We start from the raw sequence: 22,940 nt of genomic DNA, 5'->3' as shown, positions 1-22,940 counted from the left end.
GTTCCTGGTGATGGTTTCCAAGGGGAAAGACTGGACTTGGGCCGGTCTGTCAAAGGGGATCTCTCTCTCGAGTACATTTTTGTTGTTATTTATCAGACCAGACTCTCTCCGTGAGCACATGGCCAAGCCCTAGGTAACTGCAACGGAATACGTGTTTTCTTAAGTTATGCAGAGACACAGCGCTTTCCTGACAGCTAGAGAGAGGAGTGGAATTCCCGACCTTGCCCGGGCCCGGGTGTCCAGCCCCCGCGAGGGGCGGCGTTTCTGCCCGAGCTCCGCGCGGCCCCAGGTGAGTTCTGCGCGCGCCCCGCTCTCGCACGGGCGGGAGGGGCTGGAGCGGAGGCGGAGGACGGGCCGGGGGGGGGGTGGGGTGGGGGTGGGGGGACGAAGATCCGGGCCCCGACTGTAGCTTCCTCCGGGCGGAGCCGCATTTCCAGCCACCTCCGCAGCCGAGCCGTTCCTGGCCGTGCCGCCTGGAGGCGCGGAGCCCGCCCGGCGCGCCCAGCCCCGCAGCTCCGGCCGGGGCGGAGGCCGCCGGACCGCGGAGATGCGGGGCGGGGGCAGGGCGCGGGGTAGGTGACTTTATCCCGCCTCTGTTTCCCTGCCCCGGGGAGCAATGACATCACGCGGCCTTCTCCAGGCGCCGACACAAAGAGCGGCGCGGAGAGGCCGCTGCGGGGGGAGCCGGCGGCCGCCGCTGCCGCCCAGGGCCCCGGGGCCCCGCCGGCCCGGCCCGCCACCCGCGGCCCGCGTCCTCCCTCCTCCTCCGCCGCCGCCTTCGCCGCCGCCGCCTCGGTCGCCGCCGCCCGCGCCGCCCGCGCCGCCCGCGCCCCCAGCGCGCCGCTGAGCCCGCGCCCGGCCGCGCCGGCCCCTTCCCATGCGGGCGGCGCGGGCCCTGGGAGGGGCGCCCGCAGCCAGCCGCGCAGCATGCACTGGGGGGTTGGCTTTGCCTCGTCCAGGCCGTGCGTGGTGGATCTGAGCTGGAACCAGAGCGTCTCCTTCTTCGGCTGGTGGGCCGGGTCCGAGGAGCCCTTCTCCTTTTATGGGGACATCATCGCTTTCCCTTTGCAGGATTACGGTGGGATCATGGCAGGGCTGGGCTCCGATCCCTGGTGGAAGAAAACCCTTTACTTGACCGGGGGAGCTTTGCTGGCCGCAGCTGCGTATCTGCTCCACGAACTCCTGGTCATTAGGTGAGCCGGAGAGAGGGCCCCGCGCAGGGGCGCAGAGAAGGGCACCTGCCAGGGCAGGGCTGGCGCGAGGGGGGACCCGTGGCAGCCCCTCGGTCATGCCGCCCAAACGCCCGAGTCTTGTCCTTACCTTTCGCCAGAGGCAGTCCGTGGTTACCTGGCCGTGAGGGGCAGTTTGGAGTTGACAGGAGAATTACTGGTACTGGGAGGGAAGAACACTTGTCTCCCAATCATTTGGTGCTAAAAGCAAAATTCGCTGGATTGTTATGGAGCATAATCGTCTATTATGAAATGCCCTTAGGAAGATCCTAAATGCAGTGTATTTGCAACCGTAGAATTAGGCCTTGTAGAAATACTAAGTTACATTTTTATGAAATACCCTCTTTGTTTATAGATGATAACGCTGTAATATTAACTACTAACCTTATCTTATACTTAAAGGTTAGTTCTCCACTATCCCTTCCCAAGTGTCAACATCATCAAAAGGCTGAAATTGCAAAAGCTCCGGAGACCCCTGGGTCCCTGTTCGGGGTGCATGGCGGAGTGTAGTGGTGTGCAGTTTTGATGCAGCCTTAACCTGGTTATCTGCTAATGTGGTACTTAAAGCTAAGCACCATCTTCAGGCTTAAATGCCATTGTTGTGTGAACAGTAGGAAATCCGAGGACACGACTAGCACATGGGCGTGCACGGGAGTTGCCCAGTGCTGGTGCCGTAAACAGTTGCATCTGCTGCCTGCCGCAAAATGTTTACAGGATTGACTTGGAGATACCAGAAAATGGAGGCCCCTGCTGTTGGTACATCCAGCCGGACAGGAGATCTTTGTTTCACCAGGATAGTACCACAGGCTGCTGGGACCGGTGGTTTGGCTAATTGAAACGTCAGTTTATGGTCAAAATTAACATGCGTTTGAGCCCTGTCACTGGGAGATGACCAGGAAAGAGCAGATTTCAATAGCTCAGAATGACCCTCTTGGCCAGTATTTTCTGAAGAGTGAAAAAATGTATCTACACTGCATTTTTCCAGTGGGGGAATCCTACACAATAGGTTTATAAGCAAAGACAGTGATAGGTGACCTTTAGCAGGCTTGCAGGGATTCCAGGAGGACATTGTGACAGCCTAACAGGTATTTTGAATATTCCTAGTCTCTGAGAGGGTGGGACTCATTTAGGTCTGGGCAAATGTATTGGCTTTCCTATTACAGAGCCGAAATTGAGAAGTTTTATTTTAAGCTTACCACTGAATTCTCTTACTTAGTAGTGCCTTGAGTCTAGCTGAAACAGATTTTTAAAATTCAAGTGAATTATTTCTCTAGATTATTTTATAGTTTTGTTAGGTTTAGAACTCTATTTCAAGTAAGGTTTCAAGCTATATGAAAAACAAAGACATTTGTGCAGTTGTTCCCAGTTATATTCCAGTCCAAAGCCTTTTGAAGATCTGGAACCATGTGGCTTCTCACCAGTTCTTCCACTTGGTGGAGGGAGTGAAGGCACAGCTTCACAGGACTGAGTCTAAACCTTGCTTAAACGACCTTGAGGAAATGGGGAGGGGGCAGCTCAGGGCCTACCCTGGGAAGAGGCCACGCCCTAGTAGGTGTGGACCCTGCACAGAGAAGAGTCCTCTGCCCACTTGGATACTTATTTGGATTACAGTTTATCCACCTATATTTCTTGACAGGTGTTTAAGTTGAGTTGGGAAACCCTATTGTAATGCAAATAAAAAAAATGCCTGTCCACTTTTGAGCCTTTAGTTGGGGCTCAGCGTAGAAGTGCCTTACCAACGCAATTGCATTATTCCTGGTGGGATGCTTGATCTCATGTCTTAAATGAGGAAGTTTTCGTAGCCCAAGATCACACAGGAAGAGTAGTAGGATCAAATCTGGGAGCGTGTGTCTGTGGAGCCCGCATTTCTTATCCCTTCTTCCTGATTCCGGAATAAGTTTTGATGGAGGAGAAGAAGCGGAGTGTGGAGAGCTGGGGCACCGCTCAGGGAAGACAGACCTGTGGCAGGGACCTGAGTTTTTGACAGCCTCCAGGGGCACAGAGGAATAGGGGAAGGAGACCCAGGGAGGTCGGGTACTGAGATTCAGAGGTTACAGGATAGTGGCCTGCACTTGAGTGAAAGCCAAGTTTCAGTTGCCTGTGTGGTTTAGGCAAAAACACGAAACGATCTGAACTATATGGGATGGAAGATGCCCCTTGAAATGGCTACATTGTCTGAGTTCACTGGCGATCGTGGGCTTCAGCACTGTGCTTGGATTTTCTGCTGCATAGACTTAACCTTAATCTATGGGTACATCTCCAGAGTGGAAGGAAAGTTGACACGTGAGAATTATTTAAGAAGTTTGATTAATGAGTATAACCAAAGTAAGTCTTTTGGATTTTATCCATATTTTTCCCTTCACAGTATTTTTAAAGAAATATAATCCCAAACCTCTACTTTATTCTTCCCAAGAGGAGAGAGCCTTGCAGCACTCTTAAATTCTGTCTAGCATTCAGAAATATAGTATTTGTAAGTTGAATGACCCAGGAATGACTTGTTATGCATAGCTTGTTTGGCACACCGGCTCAGCCTGTCCTAGAAAACTTAGGGAATCAGAGCAGCCCGTGGGTCATGTGATCTCTATGAACTAATAGCCCCGCAGCTATCTACAGAGACGTGGTCATCTGTGAGATCCTTCACTGTGGGAATAGGGGCCAGTCTGCTGCTCCACAGGTGTTCTTACACACACTTCATTATAACAACACTTTATATAAAGTATAGCTGTTCAGGAAACAGATCACCTGCTCTGCTGATCCTTCGTTAGAGTTTCCTGACATGTGGGGAGAGCTCTGGGGCTAGATTGGGTTCAGATTTACTCTGCTGTTAACCAACCATGTAACCTTGGACCTAAGAGTAAGCCTGGCTACTCAGTTTTCTCATCTGTGAAATGGGGATAATAATAGTAGGCTTCCTCAGAGACGGATTGTGTGAGTTAACACATGTGAGATGCTTAGCACAGAGTTTGACATTATAGTGAGCAGGCAATAAAAGTTGGCTATCATTAGCTATTATAGACTTTCATCAGAAAGTTCCAGGTTTGAGTGGTCTGAGCCCAACTGGCTGCCTTAATAAAAGTAACTGAAGATTTGCCCATTTTGGTGTAGCTGAAGTGCTTAAGAGCTTGGGAACTGGAGTTAAGAATAACTTGGTCTTTTTATTTTTATTTTTTTTTAACATTTTTTATTGATTAATAATCATTTTACAAGAGAATAACTTGGTCTTCAATTGATATTCTTTGGGCAAGTTACTTAACCTCTCCGAGCTTCAGTTTCCTTGTCTATTGTAAAATATAAGTAGGGTATAATATGCGAATTTTAAACTATAACAATATCCACTCTGTAGAGCTACTGTCAGTATGAAATGATTTAATATGTATGGTGTACACAGAGTCATTGGCATATGCTGGTCACATCCATTCTTATGTCAGGGCCCAAGTTCACCTTCAGAATTAGATTGCTCTGGCCAATGGAGAAAGGGATTTTGCATTTATCTCCTCTCCTTTCAGTTCTTAAATTTTTGCCTGGCTCATTTACATGAAAATACCACTCTGACGTGAATTACTTGACTGGACAAAATCTGTTAATTGTCAAATCTACAGTTTGCACTTTCTAGGAACATAGTCTAAATGGCTCCTTTACTTTTAATATCTGACCTCTCAAACACTTCATCTAAGTGAAAACTTTTGTTTTATAGCAAGTCTTGTCCAAAGGCAGCAAATATTTTTATTCTTTTGACCAACTGTTTTTTGAAATGAGTCGTTCTTAACTCTTTAAGTGGAAAGGGCACTCTCGTGGTAAACTTCTCCAAAAGAGTTTGTCTTACTGAGCGGAGCTTCCGCAGTAAGTGAGCGTCGTGTGATGATGACACGAAGAACTTGCCCTTGTCTACTTGGGTAGAAGTACTTGTGGGATTAAACTAGGAACAATGTGAGGGAACCAGAAGCTCAGGGAAGGCCAAGGGGAAGAGTGAGGCTTATCTGACTGGGGAACGGTTGGGTAGAGTGAACGATGGAGAATGTGGAAGGTCCCTGGATGTGATGTCTGTCTGAGTGGCGCTGTGTGGAATGAGACTTTGCGGCTTGAGGGTACAAGCCCGTATCTCTTTGAGAATTAAGTCTACCACTTTATGCTTGATAGCTCACCAAATGGTTACAGATGCTATATTATTTAATTCCCACGATAATAGAGGCAGACTTCTCACTTTCTGTACGAGAGAGGAGGAGAGGTCTAGGGTGATGCAGCCATAGGAAGCAGGGCCTGCACTCGACCCCAGGTGTCCAGACGTGGAGTCCAGCATTTGCTCTACTACATGGTGGCTACTGAAAAAACTGTACCAGGGAAGTCCTCCCCACCCAAAAAAGTAGCCAAAGGAAAAGACAGATGTGTGGCTGAGACAGAAGAAAGGGAGAAGGCATAGGGGATATGCTGTGTGGTGAACATGGGGCCCCTGCGAAGTTAGGAGGGAGAGAGAGTGCCCAGGAGCCGGGTTCCTCGGCACCACAGTGACAGGCCAGGTGAGGCTTTGGAAGAGGGACCGGATATTCAGTCTCAGGTTGCCTGCAGGCCTGAGTCGAGGCCGAGTAGGTCTGCACTGTTCTTCCAGGGCCCTGTGGATGAGGAGACTGTCATGGTGCAGTCTAGTGGTCAAGAACGTCGAGTCTGACTGCCTGGTTTAGTCCGGGTTCTGCCGTTTACTCGTAACGAGACTTCAGGCAGGTTTATCCTCTGTGCCTCCGTTTCCTCATCTACAAAATGTGGGAAACAGTCGTACCTACCTCATAAGGCTACTGTGAAGATGAAATGAGGTAATGCCCGTGAAGCCCTCAGCACGATGCCTGACACACGGGAAGCACAGGACGTATTGTTTATCCATCCAGCTAGTCCCTGGCGGGTAGGCAGCCAGCTAGAGAAGAGGTGGACCTGACCTGGAGGTGCGCTTCCTGCCCACAGGCCGCAGGGACCGGGAGGAGGCTGACGTGTAGTGACTCCCCTGAGCTCTCGCAGCCGTGGTAACGTCCGAGTTTGTGAGGTCCTCTTGTGTTCTGACCAAGCTTCCACTCTCTGAGTGCTCTTGGGCGAGGTAAACCCCTGTGACAAGCAGATCTGCTCACTCGCTGAGGAGCTCCAGCCCAGCAGGGACCTCCGAGGAACTAAGGGAACTGAGTGTATAACGTGTGGATTGTTCTTTTTCTCTGTTTTGGTTTTGACAGGAAACAGCAAGAGATTGACTCCAAAGATGCTATTATTTTGCATCAGTTTGCAAGACCTAACAATGGTGTCCCGAGTTTATCTCCTTTCTGTTTGAAGATGGAAACTTATTTAAGGATGGCTGACTTACCCTATCAGGTACTTCTGTGCACGTGTGTTTTATCCTCATGGCAGCGATACTGGGCGGCAGGGCCGGGGGGCGCGGGGAGTGCTCAATCTCACAGCGTGGGGGGGCTCGCTCTGGGTTCCCCAGGGGGTGGGTATGACAGCAGCGGAGCCAGGTCCTTAGTAGACACTTAGGAGACTTGATTCCAGGCTCTGTTGATTTTTACATCCAATTTAATGGGTAGTTGGAAGAGTCTGGACTTTTGTAGCTTTCAGGGCCATGTTATTTTTTCCTGACATACAGTCGTCTGTGGTTAATAGTTTGGCTAGACCTACTGACCCAGCTGTGAGTAAAGGTGGGTGTACCTTTAGGTTTCTTTCTACTGGAAGCATTATGTTTATCTCTCATGAGCCCTGGGCTCAGAGCACCCATCAGGCCCCCAGAGAGATACTTGTAGACTTTGTGAGAGTTTTCCCCCAGTGCTTCGTATTCTGTTTGGGTGACTCTCAAGGAAACACTTGCTCATTTCAGCCTCAGAGAGTGAGCAGAGAAGAATGCATTTAAAATATACATTTTTCTCTGAGTAATGCTTGAGCTGTATCTCATAAATTTGACAGGTTGTGTTTTCATTGTCATTCAGTTCTATTTTTTAAAAATTCTTTTCCACCTAAGTTCTAGCCATAGGCATTAAGAAGAAACTTTGATTTTGTTACTGTTTGTTAATTTTATGATCAAAGCAGGAAGTCTTGTGATACTAATTCCTTGGACTATACTGACACTTTAGTCTAGCGTGTGGCTACTTGTTATAAAAGTTGAAAGTAAATGTGTATTCTTTATTTGGGAGTAGAGTTCTCTCTGTATCTCCTTGTTCGAGCATGTTAATGTATTATTTAGACCTGTTATATCTCTGCTTATTTTTTGTCTGCTTGTTCTAGCGGTTTCTGAGAGGAGTGGGTTAAAATATTCAAGTGTATTTGTTGACTTGTCTCTTTTCCTGCCATTCTGTTAGTTCTTGCTTTAGGTAAGAGTGTGTGTATATTCGAGGTGATTTGTTAGGTCCATATAATAGGAAAGATCATGTATCTTTTACTGTTTTGTTTCTTTTTCTGGTACGTAGCTCCCATCTCTGCTCCTTTTTTTTTTTTTAACCTTGAATTCTGTCTTATCAGATATTCGGATTGATTCTCCAGCTTTCTTTTGGCTCATATTTATTTGGGAGTATCTTTCTCTATCCTCTTCCTCTTTTTTTTGGTATTCGTCTCTTGTAGGTGATGTATCACTTATTGCCAATCTAAGAGTCCTTAAAATTGGTGAGTTTAATCCATTCACACCTGTAAGGATTATTTTATTGGTATATTTTCTAACATCTTATTTAATATTTTTCCTCCTTACTATACTTCGTTGTTTTTTTTTTTTAGATTTTTTTCTCATTTCCTGCTTTCTAACAGATCAATAAGAATTTTTTTCTTGTTATTTAAAACCATTTTATTTTTGTTGTTATGGTGGTTGCTCTTAAGATCCAAATTTGTCTTTATTTATCCCCACTCATTTTTTATATGTATCAGAATCTATATTTACCTCTGGTAATACAAGTCTGTTAGTAGGTTCAAATGAATTTGGGTCTCTTTCTTCCTAGGACTCATTCCAGGTGTGTTGCTGTTATCATGTGTTTTAATTCAGGAATTTTGGAATTAATTTCTTTTCTTTTCTTTTCTTTTCTTTTCTTTTCTTTTCTTTTCTTTTCTTTTTTCTTTTCCTTCCTTCCTTCCTTCCTTCCTTTTTCTTTCTTGTCCTTTTTTAGGCAAGAAACCTTACTATCTTATTTGACTAGGCTAATTTCCCATATATCTTACACTGCAGGATTTATTTGTCTTTTTATTTGAGTACTTCTCTGATGCATATTTTCTGAGTGAGCCTTTATGGGCAAACCTTCGGTGCCTTTGCATGCCTGAAACACCTTTAATATGCCTGCACATTTCCTACTTCTGTGTTCAAAGTTCTTTTCCTTCAGCACTTTAAAAATGTTGCTCTGTTGTCTTTTGGCATCAGTGTTGCTATTGAAAAGTCTGACGTTAATCTCATTCTTTTTCTTTCTCTCTGGAAGCATTTAGAATTTGCATTAAATCTCAACATTCCAAAATATCATATTGTGGCTTGGTGTGAGTCTTCGTGTATCTTGTTTGGTCCTTTACAAACTCTTTTCAATCTGAAATCTTCAGTCTCTTTTTAATTCCGAGGAATTACCAATGTTCTTCAAATATTTCCTTTTTTATTTGTTTGTTTCTCCCTGCTTTCGTGTTCCCGATTACCTGGCTCCTGGACTCTCTGCTTTCATTTTCTGTATCTCTGAACCTACCCCTTCCTTCTTGTCTTCTCCCTTCTGGAAGAATTCGTCTCTCTGAGCTTCCATTGCATCCCTCTCTCCTCTCCTGAATCCGCTGTTTAGTATCCCATCCATTATGTCCAGTCATATTTCCCCTTGGTTGATGTTAGAATCTCTTTCTTTATCCCTTGGAGGATATTTCTTATACTTTTTTCTTACAATTTTTTGGGTCTGCCCCAGTCATTCTGCCTCATGTTACATGTGTTCAACCTGTTGCCGATCTCTTACAGTAATTGTACTCCTCAGGTGTCTAGTTGTTTTGGTCTGAAGTCTCCTTTTGCTAGGGATGTCAGCTTCCCTGCCTGGGAATTTGCACTGGGTAAGGGCTAAAGCTTAGACCACAGCCTGCGTGCCCCTGAAGGCGTCTCAGGAAAGCAAGGAGGTGATCCCCAGGCATCCCCACACCACCGTGGTTGATAGGGGGAGGGCTCCTCACCCCGCCAGGCTTCTGGCCACCCTGATAATGGCATTAGCCCTGCAACTCCTGCCTCCCCACGGGCTTTCTGAGCCGGTTTCTCTGCAGAGGAGGGCATGGGGGTGGCAGTGACCCTCCTGAGGCAGTGCTGGGACAGCTGAATGAATGCTCAGCTTGGTAAGGGGTTCTCAGGGAATATGGTGGAGCAGCACTGGACCTGGGCTTGGGGTTGGGGGATCTGAGAGGGCATGGGGTGTCTGGGGAACAGAAAGAGGGTCTTTATGACTGGGACCTAGAATGCAAGGGCTGAGTCTGCAGAGGGAAGCAGGGAGATTATTCAGGACTTTTGAAGCCGGCAATGAAGGAGAAAATAGCAAAAGACCAGAGAAGGCTTGAATCATCCAAATGCATTGGATCGGATTTGAAAGATCCTTGTTCAGCTGGGTGGTGGCAGTCAGCACTTGAAGATGTGTGTCACTGAGGGATGCACGCTGAAGGAAGAGACAGCTTCCGTCCTCTCCCCACCAAATTGCCGCCTTTAGTCATGACAGCTCTGGGGCAGTTAGGGCCCCAAGACCAAGTTCACTCTCTGCGCAAAGCCTCTGGCGGCCTTCTAGATCTTTCACACCCTCCACCCCTGATGAAGTAGTCCCGCCCTTGGCCGGGCTGCGTCAGCTGCCAGGCTGAGCTGCCCTTTCCTTTCCTGCCTTCAAGCCATCGAGCGCTGATTGCCCAGCCCATCTCTCCCCGATGCCCAACCACTTTGGTTCAAGTTTCAGATTTTAGATCCTATAACTAGAGCAACTGGACACATGCCTCCCTGTGAAGCCTGTGGAGGCTTATCCCTTCCCAAATGATTATTTCTTTTATATATATATAAAAGGAATGATATAGGGGTCTTTTTCCTTCTGTGAGGTCTCTGTGAAGCAGGTGTTCAGTGGAGGGTGCAGGGACTTAGGTAAAAGGAAACCATTTCTGTGGTTTAGAGAGGGATGCTCTGTGCCTGCAGGAGGTGCCTTGAGACCGTGTGTGGTCAGTGAGGTTTCTGTTGATGCAGGCGGTGCCTGGGCAGCGCTGGTGGGGCTAAGTGCTCAGTGCTCGGAGGATCAGTGGAGAGGAAGCTTGTCATAGACCCAGGGAGCTCTCCCCTCTGCCCCTTCCCTGCCCTGTGACTTAAAAAAAAAAAAAGTTTAAAATGCCGTGTTCCTAAGAACACGACTTTATATTTGAAGCTTTTTTATTTTTTAACCTAAATGAGACTGGAATAAATATTTGATGACCCTTAGTAGGAACTCACAAGGCTTTTTAAAAAAAGTCTGATGTATTGGTCACAGTTAGTATCTTTCTAAAATTAAGATATAAATATTGGAAGATCAATTTTGAAAACTTCATTTTGCAATAATTTTAGGTTCATAGGAAGTTGCAAAAATGTATAAGATCCTACAGATATGGCTAATTTTTTTCAGGATGAAAATAGCTTTATTGTTTATTTTGAGTACATATAGATGACATATGGTTCTTATAAGAATTTCAGACAATACAAAAAAGTGTAAGTGAAAATAAAAATCATTGATATCCTCCTAGCTACAGATTATCATCACCACTTCTGACCGTCTTTCCACACTTGCCTGTAGACATACATAAAGATGCCTACCTCGTTTGCCATAACTGGTTGTATAAGATGCATGTAGTTCACACAATCATTCTTTTTAAATATGGGAAAGAAAATGGCTCCACTGAAACTCTCTGCTTTGGCTTGTAGCCCTAACTTCTGATCTGTTTATTTGCTGATCTTGTCTGTACACCCCATCCTCACCATCTTTTTGTTTTGGAATTTGTCTAAGCGACAGATGGGTTAAAAGAATAGCACAGTGAACATCCCTATGTCCTTCACCTCGAGGCACCAGTTGTTAACATGTTGCCTTCTTCCCTCTATTTCTCTTTATATGAACAATCTTTTTGATGAAACACTTGAATGTAAGCTATAGAAATCATGACACTTCACCCCTCAATACTTCAGTGTGCATCTCCAAAAAATAAGGACATTCTTCTACAAGATGACAATGCGTAGTTGTAAAGAAGAATGCTCAGATTCTCCTTCCTCTCTAGGGGAAACCCAGTTCCTCCCTACTGTGCGTTTCTCCCCGGGATTCTCCTTTACTCCTCACACTAAACACTTCATTTCTGACACTTCTAGTCAAATGTGGGAAGGCTTTCCCCTACACCAAGCAATTCTGACGCCAGCTGGGTGGCCTACAATTTAATTCAATTCTGACACTGTCTACCCAGAGAGAGCATCAGACCCCACAGGTGAAGGGCTCAGTCCCACAAGACTGCCCTCCCTCAGCCCCATTTCAGATGCCAGTAGCAAGCCCAGGTTGTCACCTGTGCTTCTGACCAACTGGCTGTAGATTGGAGGTGCTAACGACCCCTCCTTAGGTTTAATTAACTTGCTAGGGCAGCTCACAGAACTCAGGAAACACTTACATTTGCCAGTTTATTAAAGGATATGATAAAAGATACGAATGAGCAGCCAGATGAAGAGATACACAATCAGGTTTGGGAGGGTCCTGAGTATGGGAGCTTCTGTTCCCATGGATTAATGTCCCTTCCTCCCCCTACCGCCCTGGTGTGGATGTGTTCATATAAGTGGAAGCTCGCAAAACCTTGTACTTCTGGGATTTTATGGAGGCTTCCTCACGTAGGGATGATCAGTTGAAAACTCCCATGTCCAACCCTTCTCTCCTCTCTGGAGGATGGGGGTGGGGCAGACAATTCTAAGCTTCTAATTGTGACTTGGTCTTTCTGGTGACCAGTTCCTGCAGGAGCCACCAGAGGCATCAACAGAACAAAAGCTGCTCCTAGTGCTCTTATCACTTAGGAATTTATAAGGGGTTTAGGAGCTCGATGCTGGGAACCAGGGGCAGAGACTAATACGTGTACATTTTAGTCACAATATTGGATGCATGGATTTTTTTCCCAACATGTTATAATCTACAAAAGTTGCTCAAATTATCTCAAATTTAGTCAGTGGGTGTCCTTTCAAGATGGCTCTGAAATAAAAATAAGTAAACCCAATTACCAACCCCCAACAAAAGGTAGCGGGTATAGCTCTGTGGTAGGGCATGTGCTTAGCATGCACTAGGTCCTGGGTTCAATCCCCAGCACCCCTGCTAAAAAAAAAAAAAGTAAATAAATAAAAATAAGACAGCTCCAGAGGTGCGGTGAGTATAATAGGTATAAATTTAGATGAAAAGCTGAGGACGCCATGGCCAGTGTAGCAAGTCGGAGTCCCAGGACTCTAGGATTCCCTTTAAGGTCTCAAGTTCTTCATCTCAAAATGGTGAGGGTGATGTTAATACTTCTGATGAAGGCACTCCGTCAAATACTTCATGTGCATTTTCTCATTTAATCCTCACAACTGTTATAATCCCCATACTATTGCTGAGCCCAGGTAGGATTGAGGAAGACCAGGGAGCTCCATGGTCACACAGTGACTAAATGATGGAGCCAGATTTTTAAACCCAAAGCCTACGGCTTTTGCTGCTGTGCTAATAATGTGTATGTGTGGATGCATTAATCTCACCTAGGACAGACCTGCACAGGGAAACAGCTTGGAAAAGATAAAAGGGATTACCTCTTCATCTTTCTTCTGAAAATTACTTTCAGAAACTGCCCTTGGTGGTCCAGTCAGACTCCAGATGCTTAAATAATAATAGACTAAAAATAGATTCTTTAATATGTTTGAGGGAGTTAAGGAAGATGAAGTTTTCTTTTAAAATATATATATATGTATTTATTTTTAAAGTAACATAACCACATTCTGAAAAACTGAAATTCATGGAAGAAGGTCACCTACATCTCACACATAGTCTTGCCAGTTCCTTTGGACATTTTTCTTTTTAAAAATACTTTTTGAATTCAGCTAATTTTTAGATGTAATCACAGTGTCTCTAAAGTGTTGTCTCCTACTCATTTATCTAGTAAGAAAAATAAAATTTTGATGATGAAAGCCTACTAGAGCTTTCATTTCCATAAGAGTTCATCACAAATTTTTATTATTCCAAGTTAAAAAGATAGTCTAGATAAATATATACCCAGGGAATAGGTGGTCTAGAGGGAAAGGGAAATGTACAAATAGTAATTCTATAAGCAGAGGGGAATATGCACTGTGCAGTGGAAGCAGAGGAAAGGCAGATAATGGTTGCATGTCGAGGAAATAATTCACCAACAAGGTGAAATTTGAACTGAATTTTTTAGAATGGATAGGACTTTGCAGATGAGGGGGAAAGGGACTCTTGAACAAGGTTAAGAGTGTACAAAGTCAGAGAGATGGCAAGACTTTGACTTGGCTAGGAGCGGGCAGTTGGAATTTAGGAGACCAGAAGGACTGGGAGCAGGGAGGCTGGGCAGGTGGGCGGTGGCTAGATGGTACAGATCTAGACTGCTATGTGAAGGGGATAAGACTGGACCCATTAAAGCTGTTGGTAATTTTGAGCAGAAGAGGTCTTGCATCTCATTTGCATTGTAAACCGTTCTCTCTGATGTCAGGGTGGAGGATAGAATCCATCTGTGAATGACAAGAGTCTAGAAGGGGATGTGGTGGGAGGATATGGATGGTATCAAGAGCAATCTGAAACAGATTCTGTGGTAAATTGACATCTTTACAGTACAAATTACAAGAATGTCAGATGTACTAGCAACTTCTAAGGGATTTGACATTTCTCAACATCAGGATTAATGTCTAGGGCTGCCATGTATGGTTGTGCAAGTTGTTCACTGCACAGCAGCCTGGTCAAGGAGCAAAATCTGGATCCACTTCTACTTGCCAAGCTGTGAACCCAGACATGGATTGTGTCCACTCAGAGGAGGTCCTGTTTTCCAAATTGTACAGACATGATATGGCTAATAGTGGCCCCAGTAACTCCCTTTTCCAGGCTTGGCCCAGAATGAATTTCTTTAGAATATGCAGTGAGACCAGTACTAAGACACCAAGAGACGGAGTCCAATTAAAGCCCCCATTTTTCTTGACCAAAGAAAGCAGTAAGCAACGGTTAGCTAGTACCTGCTCTCCTTTTCAGCCATAAGAAAGGTGATATTACTTCAAAGGTCTGAGGAGCCCAGGACCCTCAAGCACAGCCCAGTGCGGTGGGCACTGTCAGATGGTCTCAGAGTGGTTGTGTCATTTCACATTCCCACCCATAGTGTTTGAGAGTTCCGTTTCTTCCGTAGAGCCACGGTTATTACCCACGGTATCAGAACTATTGATTTATATAAAGTACAAAGTTGTAATAATCTGATTCATTTAGGCTGTATAAACCATCAAAAAATGGATTCAGATTTAAAACTCAACTTTGGAATCTGCATGATCCAGATTTACTGAGAAAAGTGGTTGCATACGTGCAATTATTACTACAGAATCTCCTCCATCAGTGTGGTTGAGATCTTGGCTTTTTATACAGTGAGCTGCAGATGTTACTTTGTAATTCTCAGTGTTCATTAAGTGTGTGACTCCACCCCCGCCACCCCGCCCTATTCTGGGATCAGGGTCCTCTGAGACGCTGTAAGCTTCCAGCATGGGTATGAACCAAAGGGGAACTTGTCAAAAACACAGATTTCTGAGCCCCATTGCCCAGATTCTGACTGGGAGGTCTGGGCAGGGGACTCAGGAATCTGCATTTTGACAGGCACTGGTGTTGAGTCAGTTGGACACAACTAAGTTACAATTTCTGGGACCACTTGTTTGCAGTGTAGTGGTGTTAAGCATCATTTAGCTGTAAGCTTCTGGGTTTCAAGTGAGGTTTTTGATCAGTAGCCTGGTCAGTACAAACCTCCTCATGGTTTATTTTCACTTTTTGCATTTTTGGATTGTTCATGCATTATAACCTGACTGACTCTTACCAGGATCATTTTAGCACTCCCCTTCTTCCCTGCTCTCTCTCTCTCTCTCTTTTTTAAAGCAGGAGGCCCGAACCCACGATAAAATCTATCTTCTTGTGAGATAAATCTTTTTTTAAATCCCAAGAGTAACCATTTATTCCCTTAAGAGTTTATCTGCTGAGCTCATTCACTGGAAGAGTACAGCACTGTCAATTAATACCATTGGAATGTTTGTTTCTTTTAATCACACAGTGAGGTTTAAATAAAACATTGCTTTTCTCTTTTTAAAATTTGCTCTGCTTAGAACTATTTTGGTGGAAAACTCTCTGCTCAAGGGAAAATGCCTTGGATTGAATATAATCATGAAAAAGTTTCTGGGACAGAATTCATAATTGACTTTCTGGAAGAGAAACTTGGAGTGAATTTAAACAAAAACCTCGGCCCTCATGAAAGAGCCATCTCCAGGGCGGTGACCAAGATGGTGGAGGAGCATTTCTACTGGTGAGTCCCCCCAGCTGCCTGGGCGGCTGCCAGGGTCTGTCCCCATCGTTTGACACCAAGTCCTGTTTCACTTTTCAGACACTCCCGCCACCTTCCCCAGAGTTTTCTACGCTCTGCCTTTGGGGTCAGAGTTACGACTGCTAAGTTTCTGGGTACCTAGAGCGGGGTCTGCATTTTCTGCCGAGGCCCAGCTAGTACGTGTTTTAGGCTGTGTGAGCCACGTGTCTCTGGCAGCTACTTTACTCTGCTGTTCTGGTGCAAGAGTAGCCATCGCTGATAGACACATGAATGAGCATGGCTGTGTTTCAGTAAAACAATAAAAGCACTGAAATTTGAATTTCATTTAATACAAAATACTATTCTTCTGGTTTCTTTTCCTCAACCATTTACAGATGTGAAAACGGCTTACCCCATGGGCTGTTATTAGCTGAGCCCGGATCTGGGTCACTGAGGGAGATTTTTCTCTGGACTTTTTACCGACACAAACTGCTAAATTAAAGTAGTATTACATCAGCTATCCAGAGGAAGGAACAGAGGACTAAGTGAGGGTAGAAGTCTCAGGTGAAATAAATTCGCAGGCTTTGTCAGAGTATTGTCAGTTTTCCTCGGATGACGAGTGCTTCTCTATGATCCAGAAGTAATGCATTTTACTGCTTTCTGAGCATCTTTGCCCTGATTGGCTGACTCTTAGCCTCTTCTTTGCCCTGATTGGCTGACTCCTAGCCTATTCTTTGCCCTGATTGGATGACTCCTAGGCTGCATTTTTCTGAGTCTGAAGCATTTCACACACTGTGTGGGTGACGTGCCCCTGTTCTGCGTGTGGCGTGCTGGCTGTAACATCACGTTAGTTAAGCAGCCTCAACTCTTCTTGCTTTACAAACTCATTAAAATGTGGATTTTCTTTTTCTTTTTCTTTCATCCGTCTTCTGGAGCTTTAGCACCTTTCTGTACACTCCAGTAGATAAGAGACGTTTTCTCCCTGATTTCTGCAAACTTTATCTCGTTTGAAAGATTTAATTATGAATTGCTGAGCCCACTTTTTCTTGGCATTAATTGTTACTCCTGGGTCATTGCTCACCCAGTAGCTTTTACTCCTTCCACCAAGAGATACACTCAGTCTGGGGTCAGTTGTAGAAGATTCTTTCCCATCACTTTCCTGTTTCATCCATTCAGCTCTGTTTCTAAATAGAAAGCTTGTCTCTTGGATTTTGTGACCCTCTTTTTCTTTTTCTTTTTCTCTTTCTAATGTCCCTTCTTGCCCTCTTTATTCCAGGGCTGACCTGAAGCACCACTTCCTTCCCCTTCTCACTACAGAAGTGAAGGGGGTGGGAAGAAGGAGGGAATCAGGCAGAGAGTGGAGACAGGGGTATAGATCAGTGTGGGAGTGATCACAGATTCAGTGTTCCTGGGATGAACCTGGATCTGTTTCTTACAATACCTACAGAGAACTGCTGGCCCTCCCATCTCAGAGTGCAGGGGTGGCAGTGTGGACCAAAATGCATGACTGCATGTGACGTGCTTATCATCAGGGAAGAACCCTTGGGGGACAGAGTTGTCTCACCTGCTTGCCAGGTTCCAGTCCCAGTTTTGCAGCATTAGAGGGAAACAAAGAATCAGCACAGGGCCACTCAGACCCTCAGTGCCTTCCCTTGCTGAGACTTTCCAAAGTGTTAATTCATTTGATTGATAGGCCTATTAATGTGGAGAGCTAGCACTTTGTCAGCTGCCCGAAAAGCCGAAAGCCTTGCATTTTAGTTGGTACTTTTGTTAGAACTCTTTGATTTCTGTAGTTGCTCATAAAATTCATATTCCAGTTATAAAGTCTTTGATCCAGCAAGATTCCCAAGTGTGACCCAGCCACTGCTTCTTGCTCTCACTGTGAGTGATGTTTAATATGTGTTTACTCCTTTGTAGAAATTCATCTTCTGCTCTTCTCTCCCCTTCTCTTCCTAATGAGAAGGCCCCCTGCTAATACGTGATAGGGGCGGCGTGAGGGGGGCGGCATATAGTGGGACTGGGTGGGAGGGAGAGTTGGGAGGTGGTCCCCTGACGAGGAGGCATCTTAATTTTATACACCACAAACCCCTAAGTGCTTGGGAAGTGGCTTAGGTCATGCATGGAGTCTTCTCTCTTTTTAATTAAAAGAATGGTTTTTTGAGTTAGCTACTATTTCTTGTTTGTGAATCCTCAAGGATTAATTTGAGGAAGAAATAGTGAAGGTGAGAAGTCAGAGATTGAGACACAATGTCCAGTAAACTTAAAAAAAAACCTAATTCCTCCAATTTCCTTTAGTCCCTAGTAGCAGAAGGAAAAACAAACTGTCTTAGCAGAAGGAAAAACAAACTGTCTCTGTTTCATAAGGTTTCCAGACCTTTAGCCAGCTTCTTGCTTTGGGAGATCCTGAACAGGCTTTCCTGAGAGCTGTAAACCCCAGGGGAGAAAAGACGTTCCCATCTCCACCCTCTGGCTGCCACAAGCCATGGTAAGAAAATGTGTACCCTGGTGGAGACTGGGGGCCAGCATAGGGAACTGACCACAATTGGTAGGAAAATATTATAAGTGAGCTTTACAAGAGAGCCTGTTAAATCCTGACCATCAGTGAGCTCTGAGGTTGTGTTTATATACTTACAGAATTGGAAGAGCTGGAATCAGTAGTTTAAGTCAATTGATTCAACTATCTGGAGTTTTCAGGTATGTTTATTTTGGTCTGAAACTTTAAAAACACTCCACTTCTGGTATGATTTTTTGAAAAGCAAAGACATTGTAAAGCTGTCATTATATAACATCACGTAATTCTGGAGCTCTGATTTAGGTCTGTTCAAATAAGCACACTCAGCTACAAAGCGGTTTTTCTTACACTTGAAATCCATACAGTTATGTCCCACTTGCATTATAAAGCTGTTATTGAAGATGAAGGAGGCGAGTTTTTATCCCCTTTGTTCCATTGAATGCTCAAGTTAGATCTAATGCAGGGAAGCCGGTATAAAATGAAGTCTAAGAGACACGGGGTCAAATTACTGGAATGAAACTGAGTTTTGGTAACAGGCACTATAGCTTCTTCCGTGTGACATACTGCCCCCTTGTGGACACTAGTGAGTGTCTTAAGCGCCTTCCAACCCCTTGGGAAAGTGTGCAGGGCACTGTTGTCAAACGATCTAGTCATAATAAAAATACAAGTGTTAAAACAGGAAACTCAAATTTACTTCTGGGTTGGCCATAATTTTTAACTTTTCAGTTTGGCTTTTGGTGAATGAGAGAGATGGGATGCTCCAGTAAAATGACTTACCCCAAGACCTTCCCTAACAGCCAGGAGACTCTCCCTGATAACTTGGTTGATGTGGTCCCCTCTCCTTCCTTTTTTGTCTGCCCCTCCACGGTTTTAGACGTGTGGAGGCCCCTGTTTGGAGAGGCTAATCTAATGCCTGTGAAATGTGGTGTAATTACAGAGGCAGATCAGATGCTTCCGCACCCTTGAGTATTTAGATTACAAGCAAAGGTGGCAAGGATGTGGCGTGATGTGGAGAAGGGCGTTCTCATGGTCAGGAGGCCATGAATGCTAAGACTCATTCATCAAACAGTAGTTTGCCAGAGGTTGCAGCTTCTCACATGTATACTAATACTCATTTCTGCTGCAAGCCAGACCTCAGGTTACCATGAGAGGTATCTGCATTAAAACAGCAGGGCGCTGCTTTTCTTTCCTGCTTTCTCAGTCTTCTTCAAAAATGTTTGAGCAAAGTTTACTCTTGTATTCTAAGATAATCATTTTTGATAAAAACCTTTGACCTCATTTTGCAGGAGAGATCAGATACATCAGTTGTGATAAAATGAGTATCAACTTCCTGGAAGAGGCTCTCAGAATGATAAAATATTTTAATTGCTCAGCCTGGTCTGGTTTCCAAACTGACCCTGCCATCCTCTCTAGTTAATAATTCATGATTCCTTGTGCAGTGCGCCTCTTCCCGTGGAGGGTGAAGAGGCAGATCCCAGAACGGGACACCGTTTTTCAAGGGTGTCTCTCCACTTTTCTGTGTAAATATTGTCCTCCCTTAGAGACGCTGCTTAGCAGTAGCCAGCTCAGAAGTGAAGACTTTTCATTCAATCAGTAATTCACTCTTTCAGCAAACTTGGTGAGTGAGTGACCACCAGTGGCTTGGCACTGGGCTGGATGTGGGGGAAGCAAGGTGACTAGATGCTGTCTCTGTCCTCAGGCGGCTCCCAGGGAGGGAGACACCCAGCCTGCATAATGGCCGGCGCTGGGGGAGAGTTTGAAGAGCTGAGGCCAGGCAGCCAGTGCCTGCTGGAGTGATGAGAGGACAGCCTCCCAGAGGAGGTGGTGTCACAGCAGAATCTAGGGACAGTCAGAGTGGCAGGTGGAGGGGCTGGGTGGTAGGGGAAGATTAGGGTATTGAGGCAGAGGGGGTAGCATCTGCAAAAGTTTAGAGGCAAGAAAGGCATCTGGGAGGTACATTTCATTCTGTGTGGTGGGTGCCCTGGAGGCAATGCCGGTGATGGGGTCAGACTGTGGGAAGGGCGGCGGTGCCGGGGGGCGGCGGTGGTGGCCGGCGGGCCAGCTAAGGAGCTGTGGGGAGTTGATGAAAGAGGCTGAGAAGCAGCGTGATACCATTAGATTTGTGTTTTAGGAAACCTTTTGTGGCTGCCTTGGCGAAAATGGGTTTCTGGAGGGCCTTGAGGGGACATCAGGAGACCTACTGTCCTCAGGGTTAAGAAGTGGTGAAGCCTGCACTACAGTGCGAATTGGATTGGAGAAAAGGGCAAATCCACAGGCTGACAGGAGGGAGGGGGAGGGAGCAGTGGAGAATAACTCTTGGGATTCTTTCTAGTTTGGGTGAAGAGTGGCAGAAGAGGAGGAAGGTGATGAGCCCAAGCTTGGAAATGTTGGTCTGCAGTTCCGAGGCTTCCTCACCTCGGTGCGGGGATCTCGGGACTGAGGTCTCAGGGATGGATGTGGAGCTGGGAGTCCTCAGTTTGAAATTGTGAGTGTGAAACAGATCACCCCGCAAATGAGGTGTAACAAGGCAGAAGGACCCAAGATAAAAGTCTTGAACGTGGGAGAGATGAGAGGAAAGGCGGTAGAGGCGTCAGCTAAGGGAGAATTCAAAGAAAGTGGCAGATAGTGTTGGATGCTGCAGAGAGTTCCAGAAAGATAAATATGGAAAGAAGATTTATTTGGATTTTGCAGCAGGGAAGGATTGCTGACTTGGACGAGAGGGGTGGAGTGGTGGGGGCAGAAGCCCCTGGCACGTGGAGAGTTTTCAGGAAGCCGGGGTGGGAGGACGGAGATTTGTGGTTGCTATGATATGATGGCATGTGTAAGTGATGTCTTGGACCTATAGCAGTTGATGTAGGAGCCATGAAGCACCGGTGTTCTTTGCATTGTAGTTTACACACACTTCCTGGGGTTCAACCCTGGGAGAGCCTGCTGGGCCCTGATCTGCTCTCTTCCCCGACACTGGTCTACAATATTGGGCACAGGGAGTGGAAGAGAGGAGGGAAATCAGGAGCAGTGTGGGAAAGAGAAGGGAGGAAAGCCAGACAGTTTCTGAGGTTACTTTTAGCAGCAAAATTCCGAATCAACCCAGTGTTTCTTCTGTGCCCTGCATTCAGCTTGCTAATGCAGATGGAGAACCTAACACCATTGCATTGGTGGTGGGGAGTCTCCTCACTGCTGTGCGGCCCAGACAGCTGCCTCCTCCATCCCACCTCTAACCCACCAGTCTTCTCAAAAACTCTTCCCACTGCTGCGTCCTCTTCTTCTGCACGTGCCCACACTTCCCGCTCTTAGAGGAGACTTGGAACCTCTCTGCAGCCCCTCACCTCTCCATCTCACAGAAAATGGTGTCCCTACTTCTCTCCAGGCTGGCCCTTCCAGCCTGACCTTCTTGCCTTCTCACTTGCCCTTGAACTAAGTTTCTTCCAAATCACTTCTTACCCTAGAAACTTTCTCAGGTGACCTCATCTCCTCTCCTCTTTAAAACTGCCACTGCCATGACCCTGCCCAACAATTTTTTTTTGTATATATGTATAGTTTTTATTGAAGTGTAGTCATTTTACAGTGTTGTGTCAGTTCTTTTTGTTTCTTTTCCATTATGGTTTATTACAGGATGTTGAATATAGTTCCTTGTGCTATCTAGTAGGACCTGGTTGTTTATACATTCTTTATCTTGAGTCTAAACCTATCTTCTGAATTTTCCACCTTCTGGACATCCTCTCTTGGAGGTTCCAGGGGACCTTCAGATGGACTAGGCTAACTTGTCTTTCATCCCCGCAATCTGTCCCACCCTGTGTGTGCCCGTACTGATTAATGACATTACCATCCACTCACCATCAGCCTGAGAGATGGCTTCCTTGGTCAGTGTCTCCGGTCCTTTCCTCACATTGCCCCACGTTTGATTATGTTTCTCATCTCTTCAGTGGTTAAACTTTGCTTTAAAAATTAATCTCAGCACCCTCTGCATCAGACTCATCCTGACCCCATCTTGTCCACCCTCCTGACTTCAGCTCTTACCAGCTCCCTCAGGCATCCCGGACCCCGGCTGCCTGTCCTGAAGGTCCTGCAGCTCATTGACCAGTCAGGGCTCTTCACCTGTTGCCTTCTCCTGCTCATCCTTGAAGATCAGTTACGCTTTTGAGAAAACCTGTGCAATTTGTTTACAAAGAATGAATTCTTTTTCACATCAACCTTTCAGTTTAGAGCCACCATATTTCTCATTTTCACACTTTAGATACTTCTGGATGCTTTTATTACGTGGTCATGTTTAACTTAATTTGGTTTTATTCTCAGGTCACTGATTCCCAAAGTAGTCAAGGATGGTCTAGGCCTTTTATTGTGAATTTAGATCTAGTACAATTAGAATCAAAGTGCTGATTATTCTAATGGAATGTGAAAAGTGACACCCTAATTTCTGCAGGTATAAGAAGAGCAAATAGAAAAGCATTTAGTTTGCATGTTTATAAAGAATCTGCTAGGATAAATGTGAAATCTTTTATATCAAAAGTTTTATTGACTTTGTACACATTGATTAGTCACCATTGCAATGTACTTTTCCTCATTTCAAAATTTCTTGACCCCTCAATAGTTTATTTTGAGAGACCTACAAAAAGAGGTGCACAAAGCTTTCTAACCAGATTTGTAGGCATCTCTTAAAAAGCTTATTAAGAAGAGTGATGGTTGCAGTACACAGTATGTTGATTGCAGGA

The 22,940-nt window shown here is 45.4% G+C and overlaps 1 protein-coding gene across 3 annotated transcripts in view; it reads left to right on the top strand.

Annotated features, from left to right (window-relative positions):
- Positions 1-391: 391 nt before the first annotated feature.
- The window catches only part of FAXC (failed axon connections homolog, metaxin like GST domain containing), a 58,367-nt gene continuing 35,818 nt past the window's right edge, over positions 392-22,940 (top strand). Inside the window, exons 1-4 of one of the 3 annotated variants that reach the window (XM_072965646.1) lie at positions 392-572; positions 1,072-1,193; positions 6,440-6,575; positions 15,526-15,722. In XM_072965646.1, coding sequence (XP_072821747.1) covers positions 1,087-1,193; positions 6,440-6,575; positions 15,526-15,722 — 440 coding nt within the window. In that variant the 5' untranslated portion in view covers positions 392-572; positions 1,072-1,086. The other 2 variants (XM_072965645.1, XM_006200262.4) reach the window with 2 other exon arrangements.

This window comes from Vicugna pacos, chromosome 8, assembly GCF_048564905.1.
Source record: "Vicugna pacos chromosome 8, VicPac4, whole genome shotgun sequence".
In the NCBI taxonomy this organism is placed as follows: Eukaryota; Metazoa; Chordata; class Mammalia; order Artiodactyla; family Camelidae; genus Vicugna; species Vicugna pacos.
This window is presented reverse-complemented; position numbering and strand designations above follow the sequence as displayed.